The 21,932-nt window shown below is 39.1% G+C and overlaps 2 protein-coding genes across 2 annotated transcripts; one reads left to right on the top strand and one right to left on the bottom strand.

Moving 5' to 3' along the window:
- Positions 1–787: 787 nt before the first annotated feature.
- Positions 788–5,439, bottom strand: svopb (SV2 related protein b; the record flags this gene model as incomplete). Its single annotated transcript, XM_080509901.1, has 8 exons — positions 788–919; positions 2,952–3,080; positions 3,167–3,292; positions 3,900–3,971; positions 4,077–4,175; positions 4,247–4,332; positions 5,128–5,261; positions 5,378–5,439. 8 exons carry the CDS (start codon positions 5,437–5,439, stop codon positions 788–790), a joined length of 840 nt encoding a protein of 279 aa, XP_080366027.1.
- A 4,319-nt stretch (positions 5,440–9,758) lies between these two features.
- Positions 9,759–20,843, top strand: myo1hb (myosin IHb; the record flags this gene model as incomplete). The annotated part of the gene is made up of 32 exons (XM_080509725.1): positions 9,759–9,788; positions 13,373–13,534; positions 13,908–14,023; positions 14,410–14,608; positions 14,709–14,789; positions 14,887–15,066; positions 15,154–15,252; positions 15,346–15,459; positions 15,545–15,616; positions 15,707–15,826; positions 15,945–16,012; positions 16,096–16,201; positions 16,332–16,412; positions 16,499–16,590; positions 16,729–16,823; positions 17,028–17,074; positions 17,191–17,271; positions 17,355–17,460; positions 17,568–17,685; positions 17,775–17,888; positions 17,993–18,069; positions 18,582–18,650; positions 18,749–18,833; positions 18,921–19,083; positions 19,182–19,265; positions 19,397–19,490; positions 19,725–19,780; positions 19,878–20,013; positions 20,096–20,166; positions 20,433–20,530; positions 20,644–20,743; positions 20,817–20,843. The coding sequence occupies 32 exons, from the start codon at positions 9,759–9,761 to the stop codon at positions 20,841–20,843; spliced, it is 3,141 nt and encodes a 1,046-aa protein (XP_080365851.1).
- Positions 20,844–21,932: the final 1,089 nt, after the last annotated feature.

The following is a 21,932-nucleotide window of genomic DNA, read 5'->3' as shown; positions in this document are numbered from 1 at the left end:
AGATTTTACTTCAGGAGTCACATGCAATCTAATTTCATCTTGAGTTGACTGGCAAAATTGACAAAATCAAACAACTACCGCCAAAAATAACTACAATCTCGACATTTCTGGTGCAAAATATATGTCCCTCCCAAATTATTCACCCACAGCTATGGCATTATGCATGTTTTTACAAATTCACCCTGACAGTATGGTTTTAAAGCTAATGCTAGTTTGATTGCTTTCATGTCAGCATCACCAAGATCTCAGCTCAGGTTTCAGTGTCGTGTTGTCTCTGCTATTCTTAAGAAATTTGTTCAAGAAAAAAAGTTAACTTTACATTTTTCAATATTTGCTTTTTGGTTTGTTGGGCAAACACCCTCCCAAGAAACACAAACAAAACAAAGTATATTAATTCTATTGAACTATGATAGAGATACACTAAAATACTTGCATATTAAGCTAATCCAATTTTGTCACAAAAAATGATGTTCAAAGTAATTATTTTTGTATTCAGTTGATTCATTTTGTGGTTTAACATTTCTCATCATTTGTGAGTTTCCCTGATTTCAGCTGTAACATGCTGAACAAAATAGGCCACTAACAGATGCTGCCTGTAATAAACGGACTCCACGTGGTTTCTCTCCTTTCTGTGTAAATCTGTCTTTATACAGCCACAGCAACTATAATCCAGGAAGTAGTCGATTATCTTCACTTTCCCTCAAAGATTCTTGGTTAATCTCTCCCTGGTTGAACGTGTTGTAACATCTGAGTTAATGGTTCTGGTGAACGTCCATCTTCCAGCCTCCTAGTGGAGTTTAGTCTCCCCTAGACGCTTGCCTGAAGTCTCAATGGGAAGAATCAAGCTTGCAAGGGCAGCCAGAAGAGAACAGCCAAAGTACACTGCCAGGGTCAGATTTATTGAAGTCCCGAAGAGCACCTAAAAGCAAAACAACACCCGAGGATCAAGAAAACTAATGTGGAGACACTATATTGCATCATGACAAGTTATAACTATGTGATGCAAACAAGTACTTGTTGTATTTCGTAGCAGTTATTGTCTCAGATTAAAAGAATTAGACATTGCAACTTGTTACAATTCATTAATTTATCTTTAAATATTTTTGTTTAAACATTAATATTCTTGAGTAAAAGTAATCTGCATACCTGTGCGATAAAGGGTGTGGTAAGGCCACCCACCTTCCCGGCTGCATTAGCTGCTCCCATTGCAAGAGATCTATTTTCTGTAGGATATGCCTGAATACAAATGCAGGACGTATTCTGTCAGACACATGAGGATTTTAAAGATTTCATTGAAATTTCATACATACTTCTGCTATGTAAACATAATAAGCTTGAAATCCTCCGGTGATGAAGGCTCTGGCAAAGAAGAGACAGATGGTTACAGCCGTCCTAAACAAACAGAGTGACAAAGAAAGAAAAGTAAAAATCAAGCCTGTCGAAACTGGTATTTTTTACAAATGTAAATAATGGAAAACAGGCTTACTTCCCAATACAGGTCCATAACGGCACAATGCATAATGAAAACATGACAAAACACAGTGCCATGGTTTTCTTCCTGCCAATATAGTCAATTGTCACAATGAGACCTAGAATTCCTGAAATACAAAAAAAAAAAAAGCAAACAGTTGCATTCAACAGCTATAAAAGTACTGAATTTAAATCGCAACCTATTATAGACTGATATACTGTATATTGTTATGTGGACTTTAGATAAATGCATGATATCGACAATAAAAGTGTATTTTCACCAATGGTTTTCCTGCACCAGTAGTTCTTCTAAAGAAGATCAATAAATATGAATTTGCAAATATATTTCAAAAATACAGGCATAGGCGAGGAGGTCCTGAGATTTGCAGCAGGTAATTTATACCTGTTTTCACACATTTTTATGACATTTGAGGTACTCATATAAAAGGTTTAACACATTCGTATGAAAGATTTATATCAATAAATAGTTTCAGAGAAAATCTTAAGATAATCAAAAACTGCATTTTTCTTGATATCAGGTGGAAATATTCTGCTTAACAAATACATATAGATAATGAATGTGTGTGTGTGTGTGTTTCTATTAAGTCTCCTAAATCTATTGTTTGGTGAATGTGTCATATATATACAATTATACACCACACCCACAATGTTATAATGTTTTTTCACCTGGAACTTCAGCAATTGTCGTCCATAAGAGGTTTTCATAATCAGCTGATGTTAAATATTTACACTCAAGACTACAATGCAATTTGACATCCGCCTCTTGGTGAGCTGTAAGATATAAAGTATTTAAAATAAATGATCAAATTTATGACAGATTTGATTATTAAAGTCTGATTCATTTAAAGAAAGCAGATACATACCTCCACATGAGTCTCTAGCTTTGAATAGGTCCATGGTCATCAGTATTAGCCCATAATAACAGAAGTTTTTTGTATACCTGATAACAATACACTGATATAAATGTTGGATAACAAATTGAACACAAATTACTCACAGTGCGTGTGTGCATGTAGGTGTGTTTGCCTGCATGTGATATACATATTAGAGAAAACAAGACCATAACCTGGTACAAATAAGTCACTAACTTAAGTCAATAAATTGGTCAGTTAGTGGTCAATCAACAAGTCATATAATAAGAGTGATTGTTCTTCAAAAACACATTTACAATTGCTTATTTGACCTGAAAGTAAGTGACACCCTGTGATCCTTAAGTTGTGTTAAAACCCAGAATAATTAGGAAAAGGAGATAAACAAGATCAAGGTCAAACGTGTTTCTCAGCTCACATTATGAGCCACAGCAAAAGAGTTGTCTTCCAGTAGTGAGGGGTGAAAAGGTCTTTGAATTGTCCATGAGTACACTGTGAAAACAAGCCAACAGAAAAACAAAGGGTGTGTTTGTTTTTAAGCATACTTTAAACACTTGTATGGTTTCCCCTCTACTTAATTTTCAAGCTCACCTGATCGTGAACAAGGAGTTTCCCCATAGGCAAAGTTTTGCTATTGTTTTCAGCGACGCGCGTCAAAGTGGCAATGGCCCTTTGTCTTTTTCCAATGACCACGTCAAACCGAGGACTCTCGGGCAGCCACTGCGTAACACACAGTTGAGACAAGTTGAGTTCAACTGCTGTTGTTTTCCATTACATGGACTCTTGTTACATGAAAACATACTCACAAAGCAGAGGATGAGAAAAATTGCCATTGTCATTGTGGACAGAGCGACCAGCCACCTCCATCCCAGAGTGGGCATAATCCACATGGCCAGGAGGACTTCCAACACAGCACCAGCAGCCCAGAATAACTGATGGACAAAAATACAAGGAGTGTGTGTTGGTTGCACTCAATCAGTTGATGATTTAACTGTGAAAGGTAAAAGTCTTTCATAATGACAACGTCATTGCAATACCCCATTCAGCATCAAGCAGATGCCTCTCGACTTCAATGGGAGGAACTCCGATAACAGACCCACCCTAAACAGAGACGTAATGTTGGATGTGCATTGGAAAACATTGTTGATATCACTCAGCAAGTCATTTACAGTCGCTTCTTGAACTTGAAAGAAGCACTTAACTTACGACAGATGAATTCCTCCCAGCCCAAAACCAATATTGCCCAGTAGCAATAAGACCCAGTGGTAAACTGGAGCGAAGGCAGTCAGCAGGCTAAAGTAGAAACTCCAAAACATAGACATGACCAGCCCCTATTCACCATGGAAACATTTACAAAAAGAGCATGAAGTGTAATGAAATACAATCATGAAATTATACATTAAAAGATGATTTTACGGTGTCCTTGAATGTCTTGAAAGGCACCTTAAAAAAGAATAAAAATAAAATAAAATAATAATAATAATAATAATAATAATAATAATTATTATTATTATTAAAGAACCTAGGTCAGGCACTCACCACTCGTCTGCCATACTTGTCAGAAATATACCCCCATGCTGGTGCACCGATCATCATCCCAATGAAGGCCACCTGATGGGCAAAGAAAAAAAAAGTTAAGTCTCAAAGCAGATGAAATAGTGCACCTCATAAAATATATAGGCCAAAAAACCCCAAACAAACCATAAGTTTATTTACCGTTGCAATGAGTGCCACCTGAGAGCCGTTGAGTTTCCATTCACAGTGCAGCTGAGGGCCAAGGATGCTGAGCATCATCAATACCATGGAATCTGCAGTCTGAGATGGGCCAGATGGTCAGCATCAGAGTATTGCAGAGACACTGTTTCTCTTTGTGTTAGGATCCTTACCAATGAGAGACCAGTGAAAAAATACATTTTGAACTGGAACTTTCCAAAACCAAAGGCTTCCACGGCATCATCCACGGTGAAGGTTTCTATAAAACACGTCAGCGAAACATCAACGTCACTTATCAGGTAATAATGGGACTGACTTGAATGGCCGTACTTTAAAATGTAATATTGATTACGTTGAAAAAGTGAATCAGATATGATTTATTGTAGGCTATGTTATGAAAGTCAGTGTCTCAGAACATCAGAATACCACATAAGACCAATTAAAAAGGGATATTTTAAGCACAAATGTCAGGCTTCTGAAAACAATTTATTTCCATGCTCTCAATACTTGGCACACAATCATTTAACACATTATTACATTATGAAAGTAGCTTTTTAATCCACTTGAAGATTTAGTAATTGTTGACAAAATGTCCTGCCAGTAGATATTTATCCTTTCTGTATTTCTAGTAAAAATCCAGACACTTGATTGAACATCACGGCTGTATACTATGGACTAATGGATACGATTTTATAACATTTTGGACAGGTTATCATGTTATTGGCTTCATTCCATTTAAAATGATAAAATCATTGACCAGTATGACATCATTGGTAGGCACAGCATAGGAATACATTCTGAACAGGTCAGAGAGACAGAGTCACACATGCTCACATTCATGCTTTGGAGTAAGAAAGCACAGATGCACAGGTAGAACATGCAAACCTCTCAAGGACAGGCCCTCAAATCACAAGAAATCAACAGATGCTGACATTGATATAAAGCTCAGGCTGGCTCTTTTTTCCCCCACCTGTATCTTCATCCTAATAAGGCAGACTAAGAAAAACCTGTTGAATAATGTACATGAAGTGATCGGTTAAACATGTGAACAAACCTTCAGCCTTATCAGATCCAGAGCTGAGTGAAGCCTGGACACCACCTGACTCCACTCTGGCTGCAGTTACTGCACAGATCTCGTAGTCGGTATGCTGATCTTCATCAGCATGACTCACAAATTCTTGCTCGCTCCTGAATGCCAACATACAGAACACAGACATGCATCCACCGCTGATTCAATGTGGCTCTCTTATAGCATTTCATATGAGGTCTGGTCAATGTGAAAAGTAGTAGACTTGTTGTCTTACCATTTTTCAGCGCTCTTCCATCGCCTGAAGGAGGCTTTAGCCGATCCAACCCACTTGTACATTTCATAGATAGAGTGCGGTCATAGCCACATTCACAGGTTTGACGGTAACTGTAAATCAGGAAGTGAACATACCTGTTTTGATGGGAGGGGAGGGCTAAAGCTAACGATGGGAGGAGGTGGTTGTGTCATTTTATTTTTCTAAGGTAAGCAACCATTATGGGCCAGCAGCATGCTTTTAGGAGAATTGTGACACACCAAGGTCAAACACCTGTAAAAAAAAAAAAAAATCACAATATATGGGCCCCGAGGTTCAAAAAGTGTTTGACTTTGTGTGTGTTTGCTTTTGTTCTCCTCCTTGTTCTTTCTCATCATGTTCTTTTCCTTTTCAAATTTGCTAATGTACATACACTCTGAGAGCTCTGGCTGAGATGCACAGTACAAGTCAGTATTTATCACAATTAGGATGAGAGTCACACAGTTGTGGAGTGATTATTACTCATTTCTAACAGTCGGGTCTCCCCTAGCGTGTGTCAAACAATTGTCAACGACAAGCTGGAGAAATCGGATGATCCTCGCAATACAATTTCTTTTCCACTACAAGTCTTTGAGAATCAACTACATCACAAAAAATAGTTGTTTGGCTTCTGGTCTCATCCTCCCACTCAACATGTTGAACTTTACCTTCATTGATGCTGCTGATTTGAGTATATTAGCTCTAAAGAGTTACTTATTTACAATGACAAATGTGCCTAGTTGTTTATTATATTATAAACATATTATTAGTGTTTAACTTCAGTAACAACTGAAAGCATTTCATTTATTGTCTGCTGGTTTTATTCACTGAGTCCTCGGTAGATTATGTCACATCTACAAATATATAGATAATATTTCAGAAAAATAGTAACTCAGTCATGTCATCTTCAAAGTCACAACGTTTGAGGAGTGAACATGAAGAAACATTGTTTTTTTTTTAAAGGACACTTTTTAATCATTGTTTACAAATAAGCTATTCAGATATAAACAGATTCTGATAACTTTGATAACTATTCTTGTACAGATTGCGTATGTAAAACATATGTTGTTTGTGTTCCCCCCCTTTCATTTAAAAAAAATATTTTGTTAAATGTTATACGATGATTCTGGACCTACAATTAGCAGAAGAAGTATCTGTCATAACCTGTGGCTGACAGCAGGTTGTGCTCTCATCCTCTTGCTATTTCTGGTGCCACTCAGTCAAAAGGGGGAAATGATGTTGGTGATTTCATACATTCTTTGTATTAATGACCTAAAAGTAGTGTTTTTTTTAAAATCATGAATAAAGCCCTAAGAATGAACAATCTAAAAAAAAAAAAAAAATGCATTTACTCCACAAAGTGCTCTATCGTTCAAGTTCATAGTGAGTTTATGAGACTTTACACCAGAAGAATTACATTGACTACACTTGAATAATGATTCAGTTGAGAGTAAGGACGTATTCTCACATTAATTTGCTGGGAGTGTTTGACTCATTCGGTTGTCTCTGGCCCTCAAAGTGAAAAAGGCCAACCTGAAACCTGGTTTGGGGCAGTGGTGGCCTGGAGGTCGACACCTCTATTGTTCTCTAAGCAAACACCCTTGACCCCCATCAGGCCTCACCTCTGCATCCCAGAAATAGGTTGGGTCAGTGTGAAGAAATTAATAAAGTATGATTAAAAAAATAATAAATTATAGGTGCATAGAAGTAGGACGTTGTGAGGACATGCTGAGGCTGCTGCATTGTGAGACAGTCATAAATATAATGAACTTAGAATATATAGTGCATCCCCCTGTCCCGGCATTCATTGCTTGGACAGGCTCCTTCAGAACAGACCGTCAGCAGAGCTTTAGCATAAACAAACCCAACATGGACTCAAAGGTAAGATTTGATATCTGTGTGAGAAAATATTGCAATTTGGAGGAGGTTTGTTTAATCCTGCTGCCGTGCTTTCAGTGAAAGCGGTAAGATACAACTTGTATACTGGATTGATTGCTTGTTAAAATCTCTAAAACAGCTCCTGGTGCTGTTATTTCAGTTACTGTGTACTTTCCAATCCTCACAGTTCATTTTATCCTTCAGAGTCTTCTGCTGCTGACAGCAATCTGTTTGCTCACATGAATAAGGAATTAGTTGAAGGTTTAGTTGTTTGGGACTAATTGAGCTTGTGAATATTTATTTGAACAAACAGTGGATCGAGGACATCGGGTGACATAGTCTATTCATCAGGGTTTAGATGCAATAATGTACTTGAGACACGAATCTCAACCCTTATTGTTGGAGAGGTACATAAAATGAATGCAAAATTGAAATGAGACAGTTTGCGATGTTGTTATTTGTTATCGTTATGTACTGTGAATTCAACTCATCGCTCTATATTAAATGAAATGATCATTATTTACAAGCAATATTACTTTGTAATTTATTTCAAAGCCTTTTGCATTTGAGAAGTGATAGACGTCTGAGTGAAAAACATTTTTGGTGGTTGATAGAGATATGTGGACATAGTGCTGTACTGGTTTGCGTTCTTACTTTACTGTGAGAATATCTTTTGTGTGGAATCTGTGCTTTTAAGCCTGGAGTGGTGAGTTTGCATGTTTGTGTTTATATTATGTCCATGATAGATGTATGGATATAGATATGGACAAAACAAAATTCAAACTGTAAACTCCTCTGCTATTGTTAGAATTAGGAGTTTATTGTGTCCTATCATATATTGAGCAGGTTTAATCTTTAAATTTTCCAGAACATCATGCATTAGTCATCAGAGTACAACAGGTTATCCAAATATATGTGAAAGTTGGAAGAGATACAACATCATCCATCTATTGAGGAAATTCTTTAAATATGCCATCAGCCAAATCCAGTGGACAAGCTGGCATTGTATGTTTGTGTGTTTATTGGATGCTTATTCTGAGTTAATGCATCTCTTCAAATTCCAATTTGGATTCTGGGAATCCTTCCTGATCTGCATAATGGATTACATTATGTTAATGACCATTTTTCCAACATGCTCTCTTGTGTCAGTCCTTGTTTTGGCCAGTCTCAAGGAAGTAATGTAAGATGCCCTTGTTGATGCTGACAGGAAGCAATGTTAAACTTTAAACAGATGGAATGAGAGGGCAACATTTCGTTTCCTGCAGGCCTGTCACAACTCAACCAACTCAAAGACAAAGCAAATGGAGTGATTGACACAGTCTATTTCAGTGACACTGGACACTGTTATCAGATTTTTTTTTTTTTTTTCATCAGTTAATCCCATCATTTGTTTCTGTCACATTGACTTGCAATTAAACTACGTAAGATCATAATCTATAAAAGTTGGGGCAGTTAACATAATCAATTAGCAGCTGCTAGAAATGACAATAACTGTTAAATAAACCCTGCTGTGTTATAACATGATTTGAATGTAATCCCATGAATGAAAAACATTCATGGACTTACATGCTGGATTTGCCACACAGAGTCTCAGAGAAGTAATTTTGAATCTCATCCACACTTTTACATTTGGATCTAAAAAAAAAATCTTCTCTGTCATGAATATGGCTTCAAGCTGTAAAAATCATTCACAAATTTGACAGCTGTATGTGACAGACGCTTCAACAGTTCAATACCAAACTGGTCTGATCATTTGTGGGCCTCATAAGCAGCAGGTAATTAGTTTGAAATGCATCTGCCTAATCAAAGATCAGTAATCGAATACCTGTGCTGTAATTTTGTGGGGAGGAGGGTGACAAGGAGGTCTCTGCATAGATAGAGTTACCACATCCTTGTATTACACACACACACACACACACACACACACACACACACACACACACACACACACACACACACACACACACACACAGACACACACACACACACACACACACACACACACACACACACACACACACACACACACACACACACACACACACACACACATACTTCCTTAAACACACAGTGTTGCCGTTCAACACTCGGGGCTCCATGAATGTTTAAGCAGCTTGCTGCTTCCATGGCCAGGTATCTGCCTCATTACCTACGATGCAAGAACGCCTGCCCGACAGGAAGCGGCTGTGCCACCACCACCCTCCTCCGTCCTCCTCCTCCTCCTCCTCCTCCTCCTCCTTCTCTTAAGCCTCACCGTCCCACACTGTAGCTCCGAAACCTGTTCAAAGCCAATATCTGAATCCAGGACCGATGGGCATCAGAGGGGCAAATACATTAATGTTGACTTGAAAAGGATCCACAATGGAAAAACTCCTCGGTTACTAAAGCTACTGTCTCGAGGCTGCGTCTGCCAGAGTTTTGGCGTCTGTGGACTGAAGTTCAGACTGACTCGGATTCATCAGGTCCATCACAAAAGACGGACTCAACCATGACACACATGGTCTTGGAGGTGAAGGAGGTAAATCCCATGAACAAAGAGGCTGAATGTGGACTCATCAGCAGCTTTGCTTCAGCTACAATACATTTTGTAGCATCTTCATCAATATTTTAGTAAAATTTGCTGTCAGTTTCACTACAAGAAAGTGGTTTGGTGTAAAGTATTGCACACTTATGTAACATTGCTTGTAAAGCAGGACTTCTAAAGCATCAGTGATCAACAGCTACAATATGTGTATCTTACAACTGTGTTGTCACAATGCTGTTTATTGTGATGGAACCACAAAAGTCCATCACTGTATTCCATTTTGTTTCAATCTATCACCTCTCATTAACGTTGTCTTGGGAGAGTGAGTGTTGTTTCTGTATTATTCATGTTGTGAGAACATAAATTATTACCTTGAAGGGTGAGGAGCATCTTTGAGGTTAGTGTAGCCCTTGTTTAGACAAGAAGTGGAAGTGGTTAGGGCAAATCTCCAAAAAGTGCCACAGTAAGACAAGTGACACTGAAATGACACTGTGTGTGTGTGTGTGAGACTGTGAGAGGTCTTGTATTTTCCTCTTTATCACACTTCAAAACGAGCGTTGAAAACAGCACACTTGTCAACTCTAGATGTGGCAAAGGTTAGGGTTAGTAACAGGCATTCAAGATGACTAGTGTTTAGGCTAAGGTCAGGGCCAAGGAAGTGGAAGATATCAGTGTGCACACATGGCTGCATGCATTTCCCTCTATCTACACTTGACTGCACTTCAACACACCAAGAGGACTAACGTAACAGTGGTGACAAAATGAAGGTCCCATGAGGAAATCAATACATGTTTATGAGAAATCATGATTTGGGCTCAGACTGTGTTAAGGATTTGGTTTAGAGTAAGTCTCCTTGAATGAATAGAGCTAACGGATAGTCCCAGTAAGGCATAAAAGCAACACATGTATGCATGGGTTTAGGTAATGATTGGGTACAAAGTCAGGGTCAGAGTTAAAAAGTTAACTGTGATAATTAGGGAATGCATTACGTGTGGAAATCCTTACTCCGGTGAACTCTAAGTTAGAGTTCACAGGAGTGTTTTTATGGTTACAGATGACTCATGTGTTGGTTAAATGGCTGGCGAAAATGGAAAATTGATTAAAGGCTGTATATTACACAACATATCCCTGTTAACCATAACATTATTACTTTCTGTACTGTGTGACTGTGTCATAGAAAATTCCGCCAATAAAGTTTATTTTCTGATCATATGTTATGATTAAACTTAATAAGCAGAGAAGACGTAAAAAAGAAATGTCTTTCTACTCCTCAAACAACTGTCTCGGCTCTCGAACAACAGTTCCTTTCATAAACTAAATTATGAATAAATATGTATTACTTTAAATGTTTTGAGCAGGGACATGATCTGAAAAATAAAATGTCATCAAAAGCTTTCAATAAAACCTCCTGGTGTGGTAAATGCTGATGATTTTTAATTGAATAATCATAATAATAATACATTTTATTTCACATCACTCAAGGTCACCTCACAAAAGTTTTAAACAACATACATTTACCTGCAAGGAATTTGCTTTGATATTTAGTCTGATGCACAACAAAGACATTTTGTGCAATCAAAAAAGAAGTTTGCCTCTACCAAACAATTACATCACAAAAAAACAGGAACAACTATTGTGTGAAATCAAAAGAAACACAAGGTAATGGGAGAGGTTTATCTGTTTCAAAATCGTAAAACAATCCTCTGCACCAGTGTTACCAAAAACACAGATGCGTATGAATATGAATGAGCCAGTACAGTAAACTCCAAATTTAAACAGGAAAGTTCATTTGAGCTGGAGACCATCACCTGAGAGGGCGCTTCATTGTACCTGGCTTTCCAGTACGGTGCAGGATCTTGTTACGCAGCCACAAAGTGGCAGTTAGGCTCCTGAAAGAGATAGCACTCCTCGTGGGCCACTGACTGACACCACACATCACCCAGGGCAACACACATTTAAGGGCCTCCAGGTGTCTAGAGAAACCCGACCTTCAACAGGTGTCCGTCGCACCGGTGGAGCTCCTGACCTCCTCTGTTGTTTCTTTTTCACGCAAAAACAGGGAGAAGCTACAAACCCGGTTTCAGACCCCCGAGTGTTTGCCACTGTGACTGCTGAAGATGCAAAGTCAATCAAATGAGCTTAAGAGCATTTAGAGGATTCAATAAGAGACGCGACAGTTCCAACAACTGTTTGGCTTTGCTTGTGTCAAACACTTACTTTACAGATCCGATCATTGGAAATAAAATCACTCCTCAAACACGTGCGCGCATGCATGCAAGCACACACAGATACATATTTAGAAACAGATTTGTTTCTTTTGTTGCACACTCACTACATTATTAATGGTTTCCTATTGAAGGAAACAGAGGCTGTAATCCATCAGCGTTTCCTCTGTTCCCTTCAATAAAACCAGATGTTCAGTTCCCTGCAGAAAAGATACTGGGACACACTCACACGCCAAGGACTTTTCGGGGGTATGTGACTTCTTATAGATTCTACTCGGTGTATATATCTTTATTTGTCCGGATTTGATTTCCACAATTTGTGTTACTGTAAATATTATTACTTTCACTCTGCTGTGGACTTTCTCTGGGTCAGTAGATCAACTGCCTGTTTCGCTGGAGAATGAGCTGTCAGTGTCATTTACTGTGACTTGCTGACAGGTCAGCTTGGCAGTGACGAGAGCCAAACTACTGAAGTGTAATATGGCATGGCTCTTTCATGGTGCTATAATTAAAGTGCATGGCATTGCTGAATATTTTACCTGCACACGTTTAGTTGTGTGTCAAATTTCACAACATGTGCTTTGGTTATGCATATCATTTTTTCCCCCTCTCCTTTATTTAACCACGAAAATAAAACCTATTGAGATCATGAGCTTTTTTTTTTTTTTACAAAGGTGAGCTGGGCAAGAGGTCTGCAGCACACATCACATCATTAGATTTAAAACATAAAAAAAATGGTTTGACACGATTAACTTAAGTTACTTAAGAATACAATAGTTAAAGCGAGATTGTGCAAATTTCAATAGACAAAATGTAATGGATAAAATGCAGATTTTAAGGCAAATTAGAATAAAGCGTGATAACATTTAAGGCATATTCATTAACTGTATACGGCTACCTCTGAAGTTTATGTTTGTACCGGGTATTTTTCAAACTGATTGAGTGAGTTGTGAACGACTTTTTGGGGGGGCAAAAAAGTATTTCATTTTGTCCTGAACAATGCTGATGCTTTTTTGACGAATGTCAGAAATTTTAGATACTGGTGAGGATGAAGCCAAGGTCACAAACAGCTCTGACTGGAAGTCACAGATAAAATGATAATGAGGGAGGAAATGTACATTGAAATATAGAATACACCCGAGGTTGCTCCGGATTGTGTGCAGCTCCATGTATGTGTTTACAGTGATATTGACAGCCTGCACAAAAAGATAACTTTTTTTTTTTTTTGTGGAAACGCAAAGGAAACAACAAGTGACACAATGAATAAAACCTGAGCTTAAAATAACGTGTTATCTGCAGATAAGGTCTGTTGTTTTTGTGTAATATCGCTCATGTGTTCCTGCTTGGACACAGAGTCTGGAGGAGAGGTGTAACCGGATCCTGAGGAACATGGAGGCCTCACTGACAGCGAGGGACCGCGTGGGCATCCAGGACTTTGTTCTCCTGGACGCCTACACAAGCGAGAGCGCCTTCCTGGACAACCTTAGGAAACGCTTCCACGAGAATCTCATTTATGTGAGTCTTTCCTGAGTGGTGTCATTTTGGATAGCCTAACTCTTTCGCTTGCTCTAATTAAACGCTATGTCCTCAACCTTCACCTCGATACTGTCCCAACACTGCACGGCCTTCTGCTGAATCTGGCACCTTGTGTTGCTGAACCAGCAACTACGAGACTTATTATTTGCAGAGGGAGCACTTTAAAAGTCCCTGCTGTTCATCCGGTTATGACAGGTCATTATCTCAACTTATCACTTTTGATATGGAACACAATAATTCATCAGTACAATAACACAGGGAAAGCACATTGCTGGATATCAGAATGACATTAGCATTATTGAATGTGCAAGAGTTGAAGACTATTTGTTTCTTTGCTTGTCTTTTTCCACAGACCTACATTGGGACTCTCTTGGTGTCAGTCAACCCATATAAAGACTTAGACATCTACAGTAAGAAGCAAATGGATACCTACATGGGCGTTAACTTCTTTGAGCTGCCACCTCACATGTAAGATTTTCTTTCTGTAGTTTTGAAAGCGTGTGTGCAGACAGTCATTTTTATTAAAGCAAACCCACTGTGTCAGTTGTTGAATAAAACAGATCATTAATGACCAATAACTAAACAACTTGCTAATAATGGAATGCATATTTTACAACCATGATTGGAAAAAATTAATATGATGACTATCTCAGCCACTATATCTATTTATGATAAGCAAACTGCACAAAACCTGCAAAAGACACTTTCCTTTTCAATGACGTAATAACTTGTTGCATTTAGCTAATAATGGGTAGATTTTGTGGCGATATTCAAGTTTGAATGAAATGAAACCTCATCACATTAAAAAACACCACAAATATTGATCTTATTTTATTCTGTCACTCTACTTTCAGTTATGCGTTGGCTGACAATGTCTTTCGAACCATGCAGTCTGAGTTCAACAACCACTTCATCCTGATCTCAGGCGAGAGCGGGTCTGGAAAGACGGAAGCTTCCAAGAAAATCCTCCAGTTTTATGCCGTCAGCTGTCCAAGTACAAAACTCCTGAACAACGTTCGAGACAGATTGCTTCTCTCTAACCCAGTGCTTGAAGTCAGTGACACAAACACGTTTTTTCAACGTTTCTGCGGTGTAAAGCACGAAAGACAATCTATTGACAATCAGGCATGTTTCTGCCCTTTATACTTTCCAGGCGTTTGGAAATGCCAAAACCCTGAGGAATGACAACTCCAGCCGGTTTGGGAAATACATGGATATCCAGTTTGACCACCAGGTAGACTATCACAGTAGAATTACCTTTTCACTTCACAGGGAAGTGGAAAAGAAAACATGGCATATGTAGAATGTAAAGAACCACCTTTTTATTCCAGGGCGGTGCTGTCGGTGGCCACATTCTCAGTTACTTGCTGGAAAAATCCCGAGTGGTCCACCAGAACCACGGGGAGAGAAACTTTCATATTTTCTACCAGCTGGTGGAAGGAGGAGAGGAGGATCTGCTCCGGTGGCTCGGCTTAGAGAGAAACTGCAAGCACTACAGTTACCTGGTGCAGGTCAGGTGGAAAAGATATCCCATTTATCTGGTGTATGAAAAAACCTTCCAAATCTCAGATTTGATGTGTTTGGGGATGTTTTTGCAGGGAGATTGTGCCAAAGTTAGCTCCATCAATGATAAAAGTGACTGGAAGACTGTGCGGAGAGCCCTTTCTGTCATAGAGTTCAGTGAGAGTGATATTGAGGTGAAGTCGCACTGTACATCTCTACAAACATAATTTACTTAGAATTGTGCATGTCTTTTCTGGTAATTTATTATCTTTTTTTTCTCTCTGCAGCACCTGTTTGGAATTATTGCCAGTGTCGTCCACATGGGAAATATCAAGTTTGATGCAGATGCTCGAGGATACGCCACTCTCAACCATAACCAGGAGATGCATTGGGTGTCAAAGGTAAATACGCAAATACAAACCTTTTGTCTCTCGGCAGGCTACCTTTTATTCATGTCACATCTGTTCCTTTGCCTTCACATTGCAGTTGTTGGGAATTCCCAATCAGGTGCTACAACATGGCTTAACCCACAGGAAGATTGAAGCCAAAACGGAGGAGGTGATTTCATTTTCAAAGTTTGAAAATCAGCTTAAGTTGTTCGTAATCATGATTTGCAATGAGAATTTTGCTATCGCTCTCACGTCAAAGGTTTTCAGTCCCTTCTCTGTGGACCATGCAGTATACGCCAGGGATGCCCTTGCCAAAGCCATCTATGGCCGAACCTTCGACTGGCTTGTCAACAAGGTCAACGAGTCGTTAGAGAAAAAGGTAAGCAGCTCAGCAATGTCATTTTCTAAATGGTGCTCGGGGTTAACGCTTACTGCAAATTTCTCCAAGAAATTAGTACACAATAGAAATGACTTAGAACTGTGCGTGTCATGTGTAGGATTCCTCAAGGAAAACAGTGATTGGTCTTTTGGACATCTACGGGTTTGAGGTTTTCAATGTGAACAGGTGAGTGTGCACAGATGGACTGAATAAACAGCAGTAAAAGTTTGAAATCAAGAGTTATATAACGAAACCTTTTTCTTTTAAAGCTTTGAACAGTTTTGTATCAACTACTGCAATGAGAAACTGCAGCAGCTTTTCATCCAGCTGACCCTCAAATCAGAGCAGGAGGAGTACGAGGTGGAAGGAATCGAAGTAAGAATACGAGTCGTCAACATATCTAGAAACCTGGAGCTTGCATAGAAATTAATGAAAAAACAACAACATGGATTTAAAGTGTGCAAAAAAAACCCCTATGGAATTTGTTGACATATTTTTTACACAGTGGGAACCCGTGCCATATTTCAACAACAAGATAATCTGTGACCTTGTGGAGGTGAAATTCAAAGGAATCATCTCTCTCCTGGTAAAGATGAAAATGAGGGACCATTGCGATGCAGCTCGATGGCAAAACTAAAATATGCCTGTATATTTTATTCTCTTTGCGGATAGGATGAAGAATGTCTACGTCCTGGAGAGGCCACAGACCTCACTTTCTTGGAAAAGATGGAAGAAAAGATTGGTGGTCACCCTCATTTTGTCTCGTATGTTTTCACTTTGACTTGACAGGAAACTATTATTTATATTAGCTGCTCAAAAGAATGAATTACAGCAATCGGAGCATCTTATCCTTTGATGGTAACAAGCAAAAATAATTAATGCTAATGTGCCTTTTTCTGCAGACATAAACTTGCAAACCAAAAGACAAGGAAAACACTGGAACGAGGAGACTTTCGGCTCCTGCACTACGCTGGAGAGGTCACCTACTGCGTTGTTGGTAACATAAAACACTACTTTGTCATTAAGCCAAGTGAACATCAGCCAAATGCAAAAAGTCATACACTTTCTAATTACCCTTTATATAACTTTAATAGTTAAAACTAACCTGAGCAAGAGTGTGCTTTATTACTTGGGAAATGCTGTTTTCTAGTAGACTACAATCTAATCCCTGAAGCTTCTTAATCGTCCTTTTCACTTTTAGGATTTTTGGATAAAAACAATGATCTCCTGTATCGATATGGGAAAGAGGTAAATTTGTCCACTCAACTTAATAATGCAATTAGGTTCTTTGGAAAGGAATTGAATGAATGCATATCCTACATTTTCCCACGTCTGTTGCTCATTGTCTTTATCCTTTCCTTAAGGTCATGCGGCAATCCAAGAACGCCATCATCAAACATTGTTTCCCTTACAGTGAACCGGATACCAAGAAGAGACCTGAAACCGTAAGAAACAGTTAAAAAGTCATATTAATCCCAGATTACCCACCATACACTACATCTATAACTGCCATTTCCCTGATTGTCAGGTGGTCACTCAGTTTAAGAGCAGCCTGGTGGGTTTGACAGAGATCCTGATGTCCAAAGAGCCGTGGTACGTCCGCTGCATTAAACCCAATGAAGCCAAACATTCCGGTAAGACCCCCCCCCGAAGGCTGCCAGTTTCAGAGTTCGTGCTGTATCCTCTTATGTTTATTCATTACATCACGGTCTGAGCCCTGACCTCACGGTGCCTCCTACAGCCCACTTTGACGACGTGCTGGTGAGACATCAGGTGAAGTACCTGGGACTCATGGAGCACCTGAGGGTCCGACGTGCCGGTTTTGCTTACCGCCGCAAATATGAGATCTTCCTCCAGAGGTGGCTGTGCACTGCTACCTTTCACCCTTTGTTCTATTTCACGATGCTAAATTTAGCAGAGCTTTGATTGGACTTTTTCCCGGGTTCAGGTATAAACCTCTGTGTCCGGACACCTGGCCCAACTGGAAGGGCACCGCAGCAGAAGGCGTTCGATGCCTGGTCAAACACCTGGGCTATAAATCTGACGAGTACAAGATGGGCAGGTAAGTCCGATGTGAACAGATGTTTCTGGAGTGATGTTCTCATGGATGGAAATTCCATTTATCCATTCATTTGTTTTTCGTCCTTAAAAAAAAAAAAATTCCAGAACCAAAATTTTCATCCGTCACCCCAGAACTTTGTTTGCAACAGAAGATACATTGCAGGTCTGCAAACATCAGCTTGGTGAGTTATGGCAGAAAATTATCTTACAGTGTTTGGATAAACTTTGACAAGTATGTTGACTTCACAAAAGATAGCTACATATATGAGGAGAAACTTTCAGCTTGTGATGCAACCATCAAATTTAGTATCATCTTTTAAAAATAAATCTTGAAATATGAAGGTGAAATACTTGTTTTGAAACAGCTACACAGCCTTTCTAATAGACAAACATCTTTTTGGTACATTTAAATGCTCTTGGTGGGTTTTTTTTTTTTTGTGTGTAAAATCTGACATTTCTTCAGTTGGTTTCTGTCAGCTATATATATTTCAGTCAGTTTTTGTCAGTTTATGTTGACTTCGGTCAGATCTTTGACTTTGAATAAATGTTAATAATGCAAGTAAAATAAATCCAGAATTTAGTAGAAAAAAAATGGCTGCTGATCATGATAGTAATTTGAAGTGAGTAATTTTTAGTATTTTGAGTAATTTTTCCACTTTTTTTTTTTCCTTTTTTTTTTTCTACTTTGTTGTAGCAACAAGGATTCAGGCCAAGTATAAAGGCTACAGAGTGAAAGAAGACTACCTGAAGCAGAGAGAGGCCGGTGAGTGATGACATGGTGACATCTTTTTGAATCCTCTGTGTAAATCGTCTGCCTAAATGCATTCATTATTGCATTTTTTTCACTGTTGTTTTTATTAGCCACAAAGATTGAGAACTGCTGGAGAGGTTTGATGGCAAGGAAGGAGCGTGAGAGGAGGGCATGGGCTGTCAAGGTCATCAAGAAGTAAGTTAAAGCAAAGAGACAACGCTTCATCGTTTGAATGAGATGTACGTGATGAACTGCTCTTTTTTTTTTTTTTTTTCCCCCCAGGTTCATCAAAGGTTTCATGACTCGACATGAGCCTGCCTGTGTCGATAACAGCGAGTATCTGGCCTATGTGAGGCAAAACTACCTGACACGGCTGAAGGACAACCTTCCCAAAACGGTCTTGGAGAAAGATCGTTGGCTCACGCCGCCTCCTATAATGCGCGAGGTCTGTGATGAACTCGTTCTTCAAACTTGTTCCTGAAGGCTTGGTTGCAGCAGGGCGCAGGCCAGCAACAGGCAAAACTTATGGATTTTTTTTTGTAGGTATCCCAGATCTTAAAGAAGATCTACATTCGCCACATGGTGCGGAAGTACGTCAGAGGAATCACTCCCCAAAAGAAAGCACAGGTAAAATGTCTACGTGGAGAATGAACACATTTTAAGTTCGCACTGGCTTCGGGGTATTTTTGTGTACTGCAATTCAGGAAATCTATTGTTTTCATTTCACTTTTTGTTCCATAATATTTTTGTGTTTCCAGCTCCTGCTCAAAGTACAGACGAGCTCGATGTTTAAAGGAAAAAAAGAGAACTATCCCTTCAGCGTGTGCAGACCTTTTGTGGACACAAGGATCAGTAAGACGACAGCATTATTTCCTTGACCCTTTGTGTACTGATGCTTATGTAATAGGTGATATAACTTTTTTGGGGGGTGATTTTATTTTCCTTATTATAGCAACATTTAATAATTAATCTGCGCCTAAATCCTAATTGTTTAAAGTATGTTTCATTTTGCATCTACAAGCAGCTATAATAATCCTCATATGGGAGAGTGGTCATGCTTGTTCACATTTCTGGCTTTTTATAAAGGTCCTGGGGACATCAACATCAAGATCCTGCAGATCCTTCAACATGAGCACATTAAGGTTAACTCTCATCGCCATTAAAAAAAAAAAAAAAAGTTACTTTAAATAATTTCAATCTATTTTTCTGACACGTGATCTTTGTATCCATCCTCCACAGTACAGTGTGCCGGTGGTGAAGTACGACCGGAATGGTTTCAGGCCGCGTGTCCGGCAGCTCGTCTTCACCCAGAAAGCCGCCTACCTGATTGAAGAAGCCAAAATCAAGCAGCGGATAGATTATAGCTCACTGAAAGGTAGCGTCACATTTAAAATTAAGTTGTTTTGACATATTTTATCGCATTTGTTGCAATGATTACTCTTGCTTTTTTTTTTTAGGCATATCTGTCAGCAACCTAAGTGACAACTTTCTGATCTTTCACGTTCTGTGCGATGACATCAAGCAAAAGGTAGATATGCTAAGAAATAGGTGTCTGTTCATATAGAAATATGACAATACTGCCATTGTCTGTTTAATTTCTAAGTCTCTTGTGTCCATTAAACAACAGTGTTAGGTGAGGGACTTATTCAAAGCACTTTATATGCCAGCTATTGTATACTCCCAGGTGTAATTGATGATGGTTCATGACACAGATATTGCCCCATGCCTCTATGCATCTCTAAGGTATTGTACAATATCAGGGAATTGAAAGCCTGATAATATCTACTCATTCAGGGGGACCTGGTGCTGCAGTGTGAGTACCTGTTTGAAGCCTTGACCAAGCTGAGCGTCATTGCAAACAAGCAAAACTCCATCAATGTGGTCCAGGGCAGGTACAGACAGTCTGGAGCTCACATGTTTAATTTGCTAAAGAACTGGTAGGAGTCACAGTTTGATATAATGGTTTCTGTTATGTGTGTGTGTGTGTGTGTGTGTGTGCTTTTAGTGTGCGGTTTGATATCCAGCCTGGCAGAGAGGGGTTTGTTGACTTCAAGAGTGGCCAGGAGTCCACGGTTTACAGGGCCAAGAATGGCCACTTGACGGTGGTGAGTCTGACTTTCAAACAATAAACCGAAGTTCACATTACAGGCGAGTCAACAGGGTATTTGCGTTTTGTAGGAATCAACGAGGACAAAGTCAAGATGAAGACTCCACTGATGTAGTACAACGATGCTCGTCAAGAGTCGCAGACCGCAAACTAATAGCCAACCGCTTACTTTGTAATCCTTCTCCGTTGCTGTCTCCAATATATCTAATGTCAGACAATTCCTACTTTGTGACTATATGCTATTATCCCAGAAGCACTGCCAATTCATTAGTTGTAGACAATGTGACACAGACTGACTGAGAGCAGAGCCGAGCCAGAGTATCAGCAGTTCTGCTTCTTCTAAATGTTTGTCGATGAAATCATCTCCATGTCAGCACATTGATTAAGCATAGGGAAGAAAAAAAACATGTTTTTGTTCTTCGTATTGGATGCCTAATAGATAAAATAAGTAAAGAATAGAAAATATGTGTGGAGAGAAATGAATGTGGAATTTATACCTCAACAATGCTGTACCTTTATATTAAAAGAACGATGTGGTGAACCCTGAAACTATCTATCTATCTATCTATCTATCTATCTATCTATCTATCTATCTATCTATCTACCTATCTATCTATCTATCTATCTATCTATCTATCTATCTATCTATCTATCTATCTATCTATCTATCTATCTATCTATCTATCTATCTATCTATGAAAGGAGTTAATAAAGAATCATTGAGAATGAACATTTTACACATATATGAAACAAATGTTATTATTTTTTTCTATTCTTGTCGTAAATCAAAATAACTCTCTCTTCCCCTTGGCCATTGATTCATTGCATTTTTATTCATCTGTCTAAACCTCTAAACTGCTTCCTACGTGGGCTGGCTGAAGCTGTTTACAGTAAGGTGAATCACAAGTCAAACAGTGACACACACACACACACACACACACACACACACACACACACACACACACACACACACACACACACACACACACACACACACACACACACACACACACACACACACACACACACACACGTACACGCCCATACACACTTACAACAATTTAGACCTCAAACGCATGTTTTTTGAACTGTGGGAAATGAGGCTGCTCAGAGAAAAACACAAAAATGCAAAAATTCCAGAGAGGAAAAACCCCCAAGCCCGAACTCCAACCAGTGATTCTGTCGCT

This window comes from Blennius ocellaris (assembly GCF_963422515.1).
Source record: "Blennius ocellaris genome assembly, chromosome: 15".
Classification (NCBI taxonomy): domain Eukaryota; kingdom Metazoa; phylum Chordata; class Actinopteri; order Blenniiformes; family Blenniidae; genus Blennius; species Blennius ocellaris.
Note: the sequence above shows the minus strand (reverse complement) of the source record. Positions and strands in the feature narration are given on the sequence as shown.